The sequence below is a fragment of the Actinia tenebrosa genome, unplaced genomic scaffold (genome assembly GCF_029948245.1).
Source record: "Actinia tenebrosa isolate PJP-AT-01 unplaced genomic scaffold, QUT_ActTen_1.0 PGA_scaffold2__45_contigs__length_23673736, whole genome shotgun sequence".
NCBI lineage: Eukaryota > Metazoa > Cnidaria > Anthozoa > Actiniaria > Actiniidae > Actinia > Actinia tenebrosa.
This window is the reverse complement of record NW_028292579.1, coordinates 20,705,104-20,719,320: the sequence shown is the minus strand read 5'-3', so window position 1 is coordinate 20,719,320 and position 14,217 is coordinate 20,705,104. Positions and strand designations below refer to the sequence as shown.

The 14,217-nt window shown below is 42.2% G+C and overlaps 4 protein-coding genes across 4 annotated transcripts; 3 read left to right on the top strand and 1 right to left on the bottom strand.

Moving 5' to 3' along the window:
- The first annotated feature begins 14 nt into the window (after positions 1-14).
- LOC116296430 (uncharacterized) lies at positions 15-1,036 on the top strand. Its single transcript, XM_031704447.2, has one exon. The coding sequence runs from the start codon at positions 180-182 to the stop codon at positions 903-905; it is 726 nt and encodes a 241-aa protein (XP_031560307.2). The 5' UTR covers positions 15-179; the 3' UTR covers positions 906-1,036.
- An 83-nt stretch (positions 1,037-1,119) lies between these two features.
- LOC148909557 (uncharacterized) lies at positions 1,120-7,708 on the top strand. The gene is made up of 3 exons (XM_089034176.1): positions 1,120-1,910; positions 2,112-7,659; positions 7,695-7,708. The coding sequence occupies exons 2-3, from the start codon at positions 2,259-2,261 to the stop codon at positions 7,706-7,708; spliced, it is 5,415 nt and encodes a 1,804-aa protein (XP_088890302.1). The 5' UTR covers positions 1,120-1,910; positions 2,112-2,258.
- LOC148909556 (uncharacterized) lies at positions 7,662-9,223 on the top strand. Its single transcript, XM_089034535.1, has 2 exons — positions 7,662-8,912; positions 9,114-9,223. Exon 1 carries the CDS (start codon positions 7,740-7,742, stop codon positions 8,610-8,612), a length of 873 nt encoding a protein of 290 aa, XP_088890661.1. The 5' UTR covers positions 7,662-7,739; the 3' UTR covers positions 8,613-8,912; positions 9,114-9,223.
- A 986-nt stretch (positions 9,224-10,209) lies between these two features.
- Positions 10,210-12,559, bottom strand: LOC116296431 (tubulin beta chain). Its single transcript, XM_031704449.2, has 6 exons — positions 12,488-12,559; positions 12,299-12,407; positions 11,883-11,993; positions 11,316-11,773; positions 10,699-11,193; positions 10,210-10,581 (listed from the first exon to the last, which is right to left on the bottom strand). Exons 1-6 carry the CDS (start codon positions 12,542-12,544, stop codon positions 10,468-10,470), a joined length of 1,344 nt encoding a protein of 447 aa, XP_031560309.2. The 5' UTR covers positions 12,545-12,559; the 3' UTR covers positions 10,210-10,467.
- Between the last annotated feature and the right edge of the window lie 1,658 nt (positions 12,560-14,217).

Genomic DNA, 14,217 nt, shown 5'->3' with positions numbered 1-14,217 from the left:
TGGCATTATGTGTTAACAAAAATAGCAAGGAAGGAGTAAAAGACTCTGATTGCGCTTATAAAGCTTGTCTTAAGCAAGGCAGATTGTCGAATTTTCCAAAATTCATGTAACCAAATATATTTTTCTAATATACTGACACAAAAACCGAGCTTGGGTTCCCTGTGTATAAGTTAGACAAGATGGCGGCTTACCTGAGGAACGTGTTTATCACTGGCTGTAATCGAGGAATAGGACTCGAGTTTGTCAAGCAGTTTCTTCACCTTCCAAAACCTCCTCAAAATATATTCGCCACTTGTAGAGCTTTGCAGCATGAAGGATCTCAAGAACTCCGGAATCTCACTCAAGAACATCCCAACTTACACCTTCTGCAGCTAGATGTGACCAATGAAGAAGATATTGCAAACGTTGCAGCTGAAGTTGGTAAAGTTTTACAAGAAGAAGCGCTAAATTTGGTCATCAATAATGCAGGTGTGACAGCACATGTTACTATAGAGAGCGTGACTGCAGATGAAATGCTCCACAACTTTCAAGCAAATGCTGTTGGTCCACTAATGATCATCAAAGCCCTACTTCCATTCTTGAAGCGAACAAATAACGCCTTCATTGTGAATATATCAGCCAAGACTGCTTCTGTTGCTGATAATACTTCTGGTAAACTGTACCCTTCGCGTGGCAGCAAAGCAGCTCTCAACGCGATTACAAGGTCACTGAGTGTAGACTTGCAATCGTACGGGATTACCTCGATAGTTATGAATCCAGGGTGGGTGAAGACATCCAATGGTGGTCCAAATGCTTTGATCACGCCGCAAGAAAGTGTGACTAGGATGATGAGGGTTATCTCATCTTTAGATCAGAGTAAATCTGGCATGTTCTTCGACTATAAAGGAGAAATTATTCCTTGGTGAAATATAATTAATGATTTTCAATTATAAAATAACTAGATATAACTAGCTAAAAACTAGTGTGAGCTGCGTCGGTGTTTCTAATGAAACAGTAATGATGAAAAGGTAAATTATACACCGTGAAAAGATGAAAAAACTTACTGACGTTTCGGACGCTAGTCCTTCGTCGGAGGACTAGCGTCCGAAACGTCAGTAAGTTTTTTCATCTTTTCACGGTGTATAATTTACCTTTTCATCATTACTGTTATAAAATAACTGTTATGAATCTTGCATCCTGATTGGATGGGAGCATGTGCTTTATGAGAGCACACGGCATGCATGCACACTTTCTATTTTGTCATTTGTATCCAAAATTATGGGAATTTTAATTCGTATTTTATGGAAGAAATGAAAAACTTGCTTGCTGTATTGTGTGTAGTGTGCTATGCATCATGCTTCTCCTAACTCTTTTCTTGTGTTCTGCCAATCTCAGCAATCTCACACAAAGCACACATGCATGTTTTTAATTTCTTTAGTGGAAGCTGGTAGTGATTTTGTATTAGTATTTACTTCTGTAATATATATATTTTTTACAGGGGGGAATGGTCTGGTTGAAACAGAACCAACTGAGCTAGTGGCTATGGGCCTGTTTTATGTTTTTATCATAAAGCATAAAAATAAGCAGCAGTTTTATAGAGCAGATGAAGTAAAACCATGAAATAAAATCAAAATTGATATTGACAAATAGTCATGTTTAGTGACTAATACTTGCCATCACTCAACCAGAACAATTCATAACAAAAAGACACATACACAGTTATTGATTATGGTTTTGCATCTCCATGTTCTCTGTTGCTTTGATAAAATAGTTGTTAATGATTTACCAGTGATTATGCTCGTATCACATAACCGTAATCGGATAGTTTGATTTGGGTGATAAGTTGATGTAGCGTGTCGAAGGAAAGTTAAACTAAGAAAGAAGCTCCTTAGAATATTAACTAATTTGCTATCCGGCCAAGTAGCACAGAGGTATGTAACTCATTATATTTAGTTCTCCTACAAGAAATTATCAATATTATTATTCAGCATAAACTTCCTATAGTTGGCTGAGCATTCATTTCTAAGTATCGCTAGACCACGTGTTGCATAATCATTCTCTAATCAAGCACATTTTTTCTATTTGTAAGCGGTTTTAACTAATACAGATATACCTTATTGTATTTTACCCAGTCTTTACGTGATTCTAATAAATGCAGTGATTGAATGATGGAATCTCAGTAAGTGATTTGCTGTTCTAACACGGCCGACCCGGGGAAACTCGAAAGATTGCCCCAGCCGTAACAGTAAAGACTCTGTGGTTACAGTGCATCTGAAGGTATGTCAAATTTTGATTTAAACACCGAGGAAATCGATGAAAACACGCAAAGAGAAAAGAAAATGACAGAGAAGGGCACAGCCTTTAAATTGGACTTGCTAGATCGTGATCGAATTACGGCCCAAAGAAATTGGCGCAAACAGTTTAATATAGTGAATGGATTGCTAGCAGACTCAGAGGATGTCAACCGGCTTCTTAGTGAAAGGGGTCTGTTGGAAGCAAAAATGGAGATTCTCGCCGGCGCGAATGAAAGGCTAGAAGAGGCTTTAGACGTAACAGAAAGACGCGTAGCGAGCGAGAAATTTGAGACGATCGACCAACAGCACTCTGACCTCCTAAAAGAAGTAAACAAAAGGTTAAGCGACTCAAAAAGGCTAAATGAAGACGAAAGATCTTCGATCTCGGGCTCATCTCGCAGCTCGAGATCAACTCGCTCTAGTAAATCCAGCAATTCCGCGTTTGCAAGAAAGGCCGAGATGGCTGGCATGATCGCGAGACTCGGTGCAGAGTTAAAATTTCAAGACTTAGAAGCACAAAGAGCCGACGCGCTAAGAAAACAAGAGGCTGAGATGACGAAGTTTCGAATTGCTAAGAATCTAGCGCTTGCGAAGGCCGAAATGAACGCGATTGCCAAGGTACAAGAAGCAGAGCTAGCATTAGTCGACGGCGCATTTGATTTGCCTAAAGAAGATGACACAGAGAAAGATTTAAACAAATATTTGAGTATGCAACTTGACTCCGTCAAAGAAGCCCCGCAACACGATCCAGTCATGCAATCTACGCATCATGCAGCTAACATATCAGAATCCCATATCCATGCAAAAGAATCTAAGTCGACTAAGTCGGAAAACCTTGGTTTCGAATCCAAATCTAAGTCAGAAAATCTTGATTTCGAGTCCAAGTATAAGACAGATCCAGAGCTAAAAAATTATTCGAAACCTTCGAACTCGTCTGTAAATCCTTTCACCTCAACTCGCGTCATAGGCACACCATTTGACAACTATCCGTCAACACATTTGAACACACGGAACCCATTTGATCCACCAACGGATTTATTTGACGATGTCGACGCATCGCAGTTCGTGTCTTACCGAGAAACAAACGTGCATAGTAGTACACCAAGCTCGAATAATGATAACGCCCTCTGCAGATTGGCAGATTTGTTGTCCGAAAGACGCAACATAGATAGTCTTCCCCTTCCGGAACCGGAAATCTTCAGAGGCAGTATGTTCCATTATCCTAATTGGCTTAAATCCTTTGAGACTATAATAGAAAGCCGAATAGAAAGTCCAGCTCAACGGCTGTATTATCTTGGAAAATACACCGCGGGGGAAGCCAAAGAAGCGATTAGCGGTCTCCTATGTTTGGATAGCAAGGACGCGTACCTTCAGGCAAAGGGTATACTAGCATATCGGTACGGGAACCCCTTCCTTGTGGCTGACGCATACAGAAAGAAACTAAGTGATTGGCCGAAAATCCCTCCAAACGATGGAGTTAGTTTGCGGAAATTTTCCGATTTTTTATTCCATTGCTTGGCCGCAATGCAGAACGTTAAGTATCTAAAGGTGCTAAACGATCCGGAAGAAAACCAAAAAATGGCCAAGAAACTTCCAAGATACTTAGTAGATCGCTGGAGTCGAGAGGTAGATAGATGGATTAGCGGCGAACGAAGCGGCGTTTTGCTTCCCTTTGAAAGAGAGAATGAGATGGGATACCCACCATTCGCCGAGTTCTGCAATTTTATATCGCGCGAGGCAAGGATCGCATGCAATCCGGTAATCTCCAATAAAATCTTCAAAGAAGAAGAAAGTAAGAAAGAGGAAATAGCCAAACCTGTCAGAGTAGGAAGGATCTACAATCAGAGATCCCTCTTCACAGATTCCGCTGAAGTAAAGCGAGAAAATTCAGGATCCAAAAAGGACGACTCGAAGCAAGAAAGGTCAGTGCAGTGTGCGTCGTGCAAGGGACCACATAACCTAGACGACTGCAAGGCGTTCCTAAAGCTATCAGCTAAAGAGAGAGTAAGCTTCGTACGCGCGAAGGGACTCTGTCTCGGGTGCCTAAGATGGGGTCACATGCGAAAGGATTGCAGAAGGAGAGCAGTATGCAAGAGTTGCCACGGCTTCCATCCGACGTCCTTGCACGACGGTACGTTCGTTCCAAAGAAGGAATTGAAAGAGAACTCTGATCAAGAAATAGAGGTTAAGGAGGTTTCATCGAAATGTACGAAGATCAGTGACCAGAAACAAGACGACTGTGCCGCCCATTCCCTGATCGTTCCTGTATGGATACATCACAGCGACAATCCGTCCCAGGAAGTACTTGTATACGCTCTCTTAGACGACCAGTCAGACGGCTGTTTCATCAAGAATGACGTCGTTGAAAGAATGGCAGTGAAGGGAGTCCAAGTGAAGCTCAAATTGTCAACGGTACTTGCGGAACGTCTCATTGATTGTCAGAAGGTGAACGGTCTGGTGGTACGAGGCCTAAACGAAAGTGAGATCATCCCACTACCCGGAACGTATTCAAGAGAAATCATTCCAGCGAGAAGAGGACAGATTCCTCGACCAGAAACAGCTCGAAAGTGGCCACACCTGGAGCGTATAGCTGATCAACTGATGCCACACAGAAGCGACGTGGAAATCGGGTTGCTGATCGGTCTAAACTGCGCACGCGCAATCAAGCCAAGAGAAGTCATTCCGGGCAAGGACGATGAACCTTATGCGAAGAAGACTGCGCTAGGATGGGGAGTGATAGGCATAGTAGATCCTGACTGCAAGGATGTCCACGAGAAGTGCGGCTGCCATCGCATACTCGCCAGGGAGGTTGTAGGAGAGACCAAGAAACCACTTCACTTCTCCATGCGTACTCAAACAAAGGAAATAATGACACCATTTCAAGTTTCGAAGATGTTCGAACTTGACTTTGATGAATCACAAGACGAAGAGCGGACACTCTCTTACAATGACCGCAAGTTCATGCAAAGGATGAAAGATGGAATTAACCAAAGAGAGGATGGCCATTATGAAATTCCTCTACCCTTCAAAGATGATAGAATTAATCTGCCGAACAACAGAGAGTTAGCCGTAATCAGACTGATGAGGTTGAAAGGGAGGCTTGAAAAGGACGAAACCTACCGCAAGCATTACCAAGAATTCATGAAGGAGATGCTCAGTAAAGGTTATGCAGAAAAAGTTCCCCAGTCAAAGGAGAGCGGCGATGATGGTCAAGTGTGGTACATCCCGCATCACGGCGTCTATCACCCCCAGAAGAAGGATAAAATCAGAGTTGTCTTTGATGGCAGTGCGGAATACAAGGGCGAGTCACTCAACAGACATCTGCTTCAGGGACCGGACCTCACGAACAACCTCTCAGGAGTTCTGTGCCGATTCAGGAAAGAACCGGTAGCACTAATGTGTGACATCGAAGGAATGTTCCACCAAGTGAAGGTAAACGTCGAACATAGAAACTTTCTTAGGTTCCTTTGGTGGGAGGACGGTGATACGAACAATCCTTTGACAGAGTACAGGATGACAGTTCACCTTTTCGGAGCGGTCTCCTCACCTGGCTGTTCGAATTTTGCCTTGAAATCAACAGCCGACGACTACGAGATCGAGTTTGGCAAGGAAGCAGCAGAGTTCATTAGGAATGATTTCTATGTAGACGATGGGTTAAAGTCCGTTCCAACCATTGCGCAAGCCATCGCTCTTATTGGGAACACGAAGGCACTCTGCCAGAGGGGTGGCTTCAACCTGCACAAGTTCCTATCGAACAGTAAAGCAGTTATAGAATCAATCCCAATTGAGTCACGCGCGAAAGGTTTAAAGAATCTTGACATAACCAAGGACCTGTTGCCCATCGAGAGAGCCCTGGGAGTGCAATGGTGTATAGAGTCGGATCAGCTGCAGTTCAAGATCGAACTGAAGGACAGGCCATTGACGAGAAGAGGAATATTAGCAACGGTAAGCTCTATTTACGACCCCCTGGGCATGGTAGCTCCCTTTGTTCTTGTGGGCAAAAGGATACTCCAAGACCTTGCCAGAGACAATGTTGGATGGGACGATAAAGTACCAGAGTCAATCAGACCTCGTTGGGAGAAGTGGAAAAGCGAGCTGCATCGCCTGGCCGAATTAAAGATTCCTAGATGCTACAAACCTGAAGGCTTTGGAGAGTGCAAGACCGTCGAGATACACAACTTCTCCGATGCAAGCACCAACGGCTATGGCCAGTGCTCCTACCTTAGAATGGTGAACGATCGTGACGAGATACATTGCGCCCTGGTAATGGCAAAGGCTAGAGTGACACCACTCAGACCTATAACAGTGCCTCGCCTAGAACTCACGGCAGCATTGGTATCCGCCAAGGTTAGCGGCTTTCTGAAGAAAGAGTTGAAATACGAAAAAATAGCAGAAGTGTTCTGGACGGACAGTAAAGTCGTTCTTGGTTATATATCCAACGATGCAAGGCGTTTTCACACGTTCGTGGCAAACCGCGTTCAGCAAATTCGTGAACGCGCCTCGCCTCACCAATGGAAGTACGTGGAAACAAGCATGAATCCGGCTGACGACGCTTCCAGAGGTCTTAGTGCTCAAGAGCTGATCGAGAGCAAACGATGGTGGAATGGCCCAAGCTTCCTTTGGCACCCAATCAAAGAGTCCCAGACTTTATCAGAAACCTTCACAGTTATCAACCACAGCGATCCAGAAGTGAAGAAAGTCACGGCCTTAGCAACGCACTCAAAAGAATACCCAACAATATTAGAGCGTGTCAAGTACTTTTCAGATTGGTATCGCGCCAAGAGAGCTATCGTGATATGCAAGAAATTTGTGCAGAAGCTAGCCTGGACGATAAACGCACGCAAGGAAAGGGTGGATCCCTATAAAAGTCGAAGAGACGGAACGTCAACAAGGGAAAGAGTTCAGTTCGATGTGCAAGACCTACAACAAGCGGAAACTCTGATCCTGAAGGCTGTCCAGAGCCAATCCTTTCCTGAAGAAATGAGAGCTCTAAAAGCCCTGGGACGTCCAGCAGAAAAGATTGTGAAATCTAGCTCTCTTCTCCGTCTGAGTCCGTTTCTTGACGAAAACCAGGTTCTCCGCGTTGGCGGCAGAATCGGATTGGCCGACCTTCCCTTCCAAGTGAAACATCCCGTTATCCTCCCAAAGAAATGTCACGTGACAGGTCTAGTAATCCGCCACTATCATCAGAGAGCCCACCAAGGCAAGGCAAGAACACTAGCAGACATACGCGCTGCTGGCTTGTGGATTATTGATGGAAGCTCAGCAGTGGGACACTACATCTCCAAATGCGTCGCATGTCGAAGGCTGAGAGGCGCCACTCAGAAACAGAAAATGAGTGATCTTCCTAAAGACAGACTGGAAGAAGCTCCACCTTTCATATACAGTGCGGTGGACTACTTTGGCCCCTGGTACATAAAGGAAGGAAGACGTGAGCTGAAAAGGTACGGAGTCCTATTCACCTGCATGGCCTCACGTGCGGTTCACATAGAAACAGCAGCATCGCTGACAACAGATTCCTTCATCAACGCCTACCGAAGGTTTACCGGACGGCGTGGACCAGTGCGCCAATTAAGATCGGATCAAGGAACGAACTTTGTGGGTGCTAGAAATGAGCTTGACGCAGCCATGAAGGAAATGGACCAAGATGCCATAAAGAGAGAGCTGATAAAGACCAATTGCGATTGGATACAGTTTAAGATGAATGTCCCGCACGCAAGCCACATGGGCGGCGTGTGGGAAAGGCAGATTCGCAGCGTGAGAAGCGTGCTAACAGCTCTGCTACAGACTCATGGAAAGCAACTCGATGATGAATCCTTGAGGACACTGATGATCGAAGCAGAAGCGATAGTAAACAGCCGCCCCCTCACTACCAACGGTCTCACAGAACCAGATTCCTTAGATGCATTAACGCCGAGTCACTTGCTGACCATGAAGACTACGATAGTAATGCCTCCACCGGGAGATTTCCAGAGGGCGGACCTATACTCAAGAAAAAGATGGCGCAGAGTCCAACACCTAACCAATGAGTTCTGGCAACGTTGGAGAAGATGTTACTTACAGTCTCTGCAAGAACGACAAAAGTGGTTGCGCCCCCGAAAGAATCTGTCAGTGGATGACATCGTCATACTGAAGGATGCGGACAACCCGAGATCTAAGTGGCAGCTCGCACGCATTGTACAGCCATATAAAGACGAAGACGGCTACGTCCGCAAAGTCAAGATTGCTGTCTCCTCTCCTCACCTCGATTCCTCAGGAAGAAGAACCGGCTCCAAGATGACATACTTAGAAAGGCCGATCCACAAGCTTGTTCTGCTCCTGAGAAGCGATGACAACTAATAAATGAGAGACCAGGGAGTCCCAGCCAAGGAGCCATATAACGTGAATATCCAAGTTGAACACTGAATATTGAACATTTTTTAGTAATATATATAGTTTGTTTTGTTTGGGGTAAATTGTAATCACAATTTAGGGGAGCCATGTTAATGATTTACCAGTGATTATGCTCGTATCACATAACCGTAATCGGATAGTTTGATTTGGGTGATAAGTTGATGTAGCGTGTCGAAGGAAAGTTAAACTAAGAAAGAAGCTCCTTAGAATATTAACTAATTTGCTATCCGGCCAAGTAGCACAGAGGTATGTAACTCATTATATTTAGTTCTCCTACAAGAAATTATCAATATTATTATTCAGCATAAACTTCCTATAGTTGGCTGAGCATTCATTTCTAAGTATCGCTAGACCACGTGTTGCATAATCATTCTCTAATCAAGCACATTTTTTCTATTTGTAAGCGGTTTTAACTAATACAGATATACCTTATTGTATTTTACCCAGTCTTTACGTGATTCTAATAAATGCAGTGATTGAATGATGGAATCTCAGTAAGTGATTTGCTGTTCTAACACGGCCGACCCGGGGAAACTCGAAAGATTGCCCCAGCCGTAACAATAGTATTGTTTTATGTAAACATGGCAGCCAGCTAGTCAATGTTTATATCTCAAATATTAGAGGCTTAAGATAACAACTTAGCTTACTTGAGGACTTTGTGGGAGGAGGGGGTGTAATGGATATTGTCTGGAACTACACATAATTCTCTAGCTTGTTTGCACAAACAGAATCTTTTTCTGTATGAACAAATGAAATTTAAAGATGTAACAAAGCATTTGAAGTCCTGTAAAACCCTTTGTTGTTACAATACCTTATTGTCCCTGTATTTGTGAAACATGATGCACGCTGCAGCTTAGTCTTCAATCTCGTACCCAGAGGACCAAGAGGAAAGTGGCCTCTGGGTATGAGATTGCTTCATCTCCTGCTGTCAATGCAACAAAAACAGCATTGCCAGCATAAGAGAAAAATAGAATAATATGTTGGCAGCTTAATAATTATAGTCTCAACTGAATGTTATTTTTGACCAGGGACCCTATGTCCAGAGAGTGTCCACAATCAAGCCATTCTATATACAGTTATTTTATTCTTCAGTTATAGCATGCTGGTAAGGTACCAAAAATTTGACTTAGATGCCAAGCATATGCAACTAGAAGAAATGAATGAAATTCAAACTTACCTCAACTGGAACAACTGAGCTACTTCCAACTTACAACATTTACCATTGTGACAAATTTCATCAAAAGTTAAGCAAGAGTTTCCAAGGCATTCACACGTGCCTTAGATTCCCGTGCATGTATTCAACATGTATTTAGCTATTTACCATATTGCAGGGTGTAACGGTTTTCCCATTTCAAACCACGTGTCATTCCCTAAAATATTATTTCTTGGTTGCGTATGATAAGATAAATGACTATGGATACAATTCAAATGAATCTTATTTTCAACAGAATTACCAGTTGTTTGAAAAAGAAAAAACTACGCTTAAAGTAAAGAGGTCTATTTAGTAAGAGTAAAACTTTCAAGTTTTTTTGAAGCTAAAACCTTAATTTACGACTGAATTTATTGACATCATCATTTACATTGTTAGAAATAGAAACCTCATACATGAAAGGTCGACTTTGTTAAAAATAGACTTAATGCATCATCTGAGTTTCAACATGCTATTTACACGTGTTAGAATATATCTTCAGTTATATAGTTCCCAGCAAAAAAAGCCTTTCTAATTTCCAAACTTCGATTCTACACCTGGTTGAGCTTTTAGGAACCAAATTGTATACAAGGAAAGGTTGTGAAATTTTGTTCAGGCCTCTTCGCCTACTTCTTCCTCCTCCTCGTCAAACTCTCCTTCCTCTTCAGCTGTTGCATCTTGGTATTGTTGGTATTCTGACACCAAATCGTTCATGTTGGACTCGGCCTGTCAAACAGAGAAGATTGGTTTTAGAAATTGTTTGTATGCTCTTTTTTTCTCCAGTTGCGTGACTTAGCAAATATGCAAGAACTGTCAAATCATAATTATTATAATTATATTTACCTCAGTGAACTCCATCTCATCCATACCCTCGCCAGTATACCAATGAAGGAAAGCCTTTCTCCTGAACATAGCCGTAAACTGCTCGCTGATTCTCTTGAACAGTTCTTGGATGGCGGTACTGTTGCCAACAAACGTGGCCGACATCTTGAGTCCTCTTGGTGGGATGTCACATACAGCAGTCTTCACATTGTTGGGGATCCATTCAACAAAGTACGAGCTATTCTTGTTCTGCACATTCAACATCTGTTCATCAACCTCCTTCATGGACATGCGGCCTCGGAACATGGCAGCAACCGTCAGGTAACGGCCATGACGTGGATCACATGCAGCCATCATGTTCTTGGCATCAAACATCTGTTGTGTCAACTCAGGTACAGTTAGAGCACGGTATTGCTGGGATCCACGACTGGTCAATGGAGCAAAGCCAGGCATGAAGAAGTGGAGACGTGGGAATGGTACCATGTTGACAGCCAATTTCCTCAAATCAGCATTAAGCTGTAAGAAAAAGAACGAGCATTACCCCACCATAGTTCATTACCATAAATATCAATTGCTATATAATGTTATATATATTATATAGTTACAAGTAACCTTGTATGATAAAAGGATTAAACTACCTGTCCTGGGAATCGCAGGCAAGTTGTTACACCGCTCATGGTGGCAGATACAAGATGGTTGAGATCTCCATAGGTTGGGGTGGTAAGCTTCAAGGTTCTAAAGCAGATATCGTACAATGCCTCGTTGTCAATGCAGTACGTCTCATCAGTGTTTTCTACCAGCTGATGGACTGACAGAGTTGCATTGTAAGGTTCAACAACGGTATCTGACACCTTTGGTGAAGGCACAACATTGAAGGTGTTCATGATCCTGTCTGGGTACTCCTCACGGATCTTGGAAATTAGAAGTGTACCCATGCCAGAACCCGTTCCGCCACCTAGGGAGTGTGTGAGCTGAAATCCTTGAACACAGTCGCAGCTTTCAGCCTCTTTTCTGACCACGTCAAGGACGGAGTCAATTAGTTCTGCTCCCTCGGTGTAATGGCCTTTTGCCCAATTATTTCCAGCACCACTTTGTCCTTTAAAACAAAGCCAGAAAACGAGTATAAGGTTTCTCGCAAATTTCAAAGCTAAGCTAGAACCAAAGAAGCCGGATCAACATTAAATTATGCCACGACTTGAACTTACCAAAGACAAAGTTGTCTGGACGGAAAATCTGGCCAAAAGGACCAGAACGAACGGAGTCCATTGTTCCTGGCTCTAGATCGACCAATACACATCGTGGAACATACTTGCCTCCTAAAAGGATAAAAGAGCAACGCCTCCGGTCAGCGATGATGATCGTTGATAGAATTACACTGAGTGTGCCCAAAGACGGTTTATCTACCCCAAGCATCCCAACCCTCTAACTTGATAAAGGATAGGAGAAAGGAATAAAGTGTTTCTTCCAATATCTCATAAAGCATAGGAATCTCAGCTACTCTCATGTGAAGGAATTCAAAAGATAAAATGCTTGGAAATTTCATCCAAAAAGTATTGACATTTTCTAAACCTTTATGTTCAAACATGCTTTACTAAATGGTAATGTAAAAGTGACTCCTTACCAGTAGCTTCATTATAGTAGACATTAATCCTTTCAAGCTGCAGGTCAGAATCACCGTGGTAAGTTCCAGTAGGATCGATGCCATGCTCGTCCGAGATCACCTCCCAAAACTAGTAGAGAATAAAGCTTCTCATAAACAATCTGGCCAATGTGGAAAGCGTTCGTTGAGATCAGTTGAAATTCAACATACCTTAGCTCCAATTTGATTGCCGCATTGGCCAGCTTGCATATGAACTATCTCGCGCATGATTCAATGAGTTTTACGTTTTTGGTAAAAAGGGTTCCTATTCTCCTCGAGTTGCCTCAGCAAAGCGTAGAGTTGTTTTGAAGATTCTTTACGCTGACGTTTAACCATAAATGAGCGGAACAAACAAGGACTATTAGCTGACTCCCTGGTGGCCTATAAGCACCTTCCTTGCTGTGGTTATGACTTGAACCTCTTTTGTTGTCCTTGTAAATAAACGAATCCAAACAAAATGATAGTATAAATCTCAATATGAATGCCTCTCTTTCAGTAAGCCTTGTAGCGAGATCTCTCAAAAACATTATTGGCTTTATGGACTAAATTGTCCAATGATTGTTGGTCATAAGGTCGTATTAAAGTTGCTTCAACAAAGATGCACCCAAGAACTCAACACTGTAAAGCGTAATAACTCGGGGTCCCTCACTTTCACAAAGAGCAAAGCTTAGAACAAAGTGACATTCAAATGTTTGAAAGGCTTTGAACAAAAGCAAACTTCGAGGTGTCATTGTAATGAATATGAGCAAACATAATGTATGCTCTAAACTCGGTTCATGACAAACAAATGAAGAGAGTAGTAGCGTTTGTTGATTTGTTTAACGAGCCAGTCAAAGAGAATGACACGAAATCTTTCTCATTTACAAAGGAAGGGGGAGAAGTGAAAACAATGACTTGTACGAAGTGCTGACCCAATGGAATAAGGAAAAAACTGTAAAACTCAATCATTTATTAAAGAAAAAAAACGTTGAATTTTGTTACTTTTTTCATAATTTTATGAAGCTCCTCAAAAAGAATTTTGAATACCTTTTTTGTTGCCAATAAATTAAATTAATCCATCATACATGCCCTACAAATTAACCATGCAGTTGTCCTACTGCGCTAAATCTAAGAATCACTCCTTATTGTGAGAGTTTTGTTCACGATAATCCACATTAAATACGTAGGTTTACCAGGATTAACAGCCAGAGGTCCATACTAATGAAATACACTTGGTGTTAATGACCCTTTAATAAACATCAAATTACACTTCATTAGCTGCTTGTTAGCGCGTGTAATCGAGGGCTTAAAGTAAACCTTCTTTGTTTGGCAAGTTTCCTGTAGTGTTTATGGCAAAGTCGAGGGCCTTGGGGGGAGAGGGGCCTTAGCCCCAAGACAAAATTTTTTTGTTCCAGCCGGAGGTACATTTCGCATTTCATTTGAAGCCGATGTTTCCGTACAAACTCTCTTTTCCGAAGGTTTTATAAATAATTCCTTTATAATTACCATATTATAATTCCTTTATAATAACCATGTTTTTATACAAACTAAAGCAACATTTCCTTATTCGATTTCAGCATGGAGGGTGAATTCAGCATACGTATTTGATGGACTTAAAGAGGCACTTGGATGAAAAGACAAACTATACTGTGGATCAACTCTATTTTATACATGTACTGTGTATATAAAAAACCGCGGTTTCCGTACTGACGGGCTTGGGACGTCAAGGAAAAACAATAAACAGTCCCGACGTTTTAAACCGCTCCATCGTTATTAGAATCTTCGTGAATACACGCCCTAATTATTAATTACAATTCCACCTAATACATCATGGGATACCTTGAGAAGAAAAGAATCTCACATGCAGCTTGTTATCCCAGAAAATCCCAGATATTTTCAGCGTTTATCTCAAACAGAAGTTT

Bases quoted from the DNA above. Each gene is read 5' to 3' on its own strand.
- LOC116296430 (XM_031704447.2), top strand. From the start codon at position 180: ATGGCGGCTTACCTGAGGAACGTGTTTATCACTGGCTGTAATCGAGGA.
- LOC148909557 (XM_089034176.1), top strand. From the start codon at position 2,259: ATGTCAAATTTTGATTTAAACACCGAGGAAATCGATGAAAACACGCAA.
- LOC148909556 (XM_089034535.1), top strand. From the start codon at position 7,740: ATGGCCTCACGTGCGGTTCACATAGAAACAGCAGCATCGCTGACAACA.
- LOC116296431 (XM_031704449.2), bottom strand. From the start codon at position 12,544: ATGCGCGAGATAGTTCATATGCAAGCTGGCCAATGCGGCAATCAAATT. The intron at 12,408-12,487 runs GTATGTTGAATT...ATTCTCTACTAG, and splicing joins GCAATCAAATTGGAGCTAAG to TTTTGGGAGGTGATCTCGGA. The intron at 11,774-11,882 runs GTAAGTTCAAGT...TTTGTTTTAAAG, and splicing joins TCCAGACAACTTTGTCTTTG to GACAAAGTGGTGCTGGAAAT.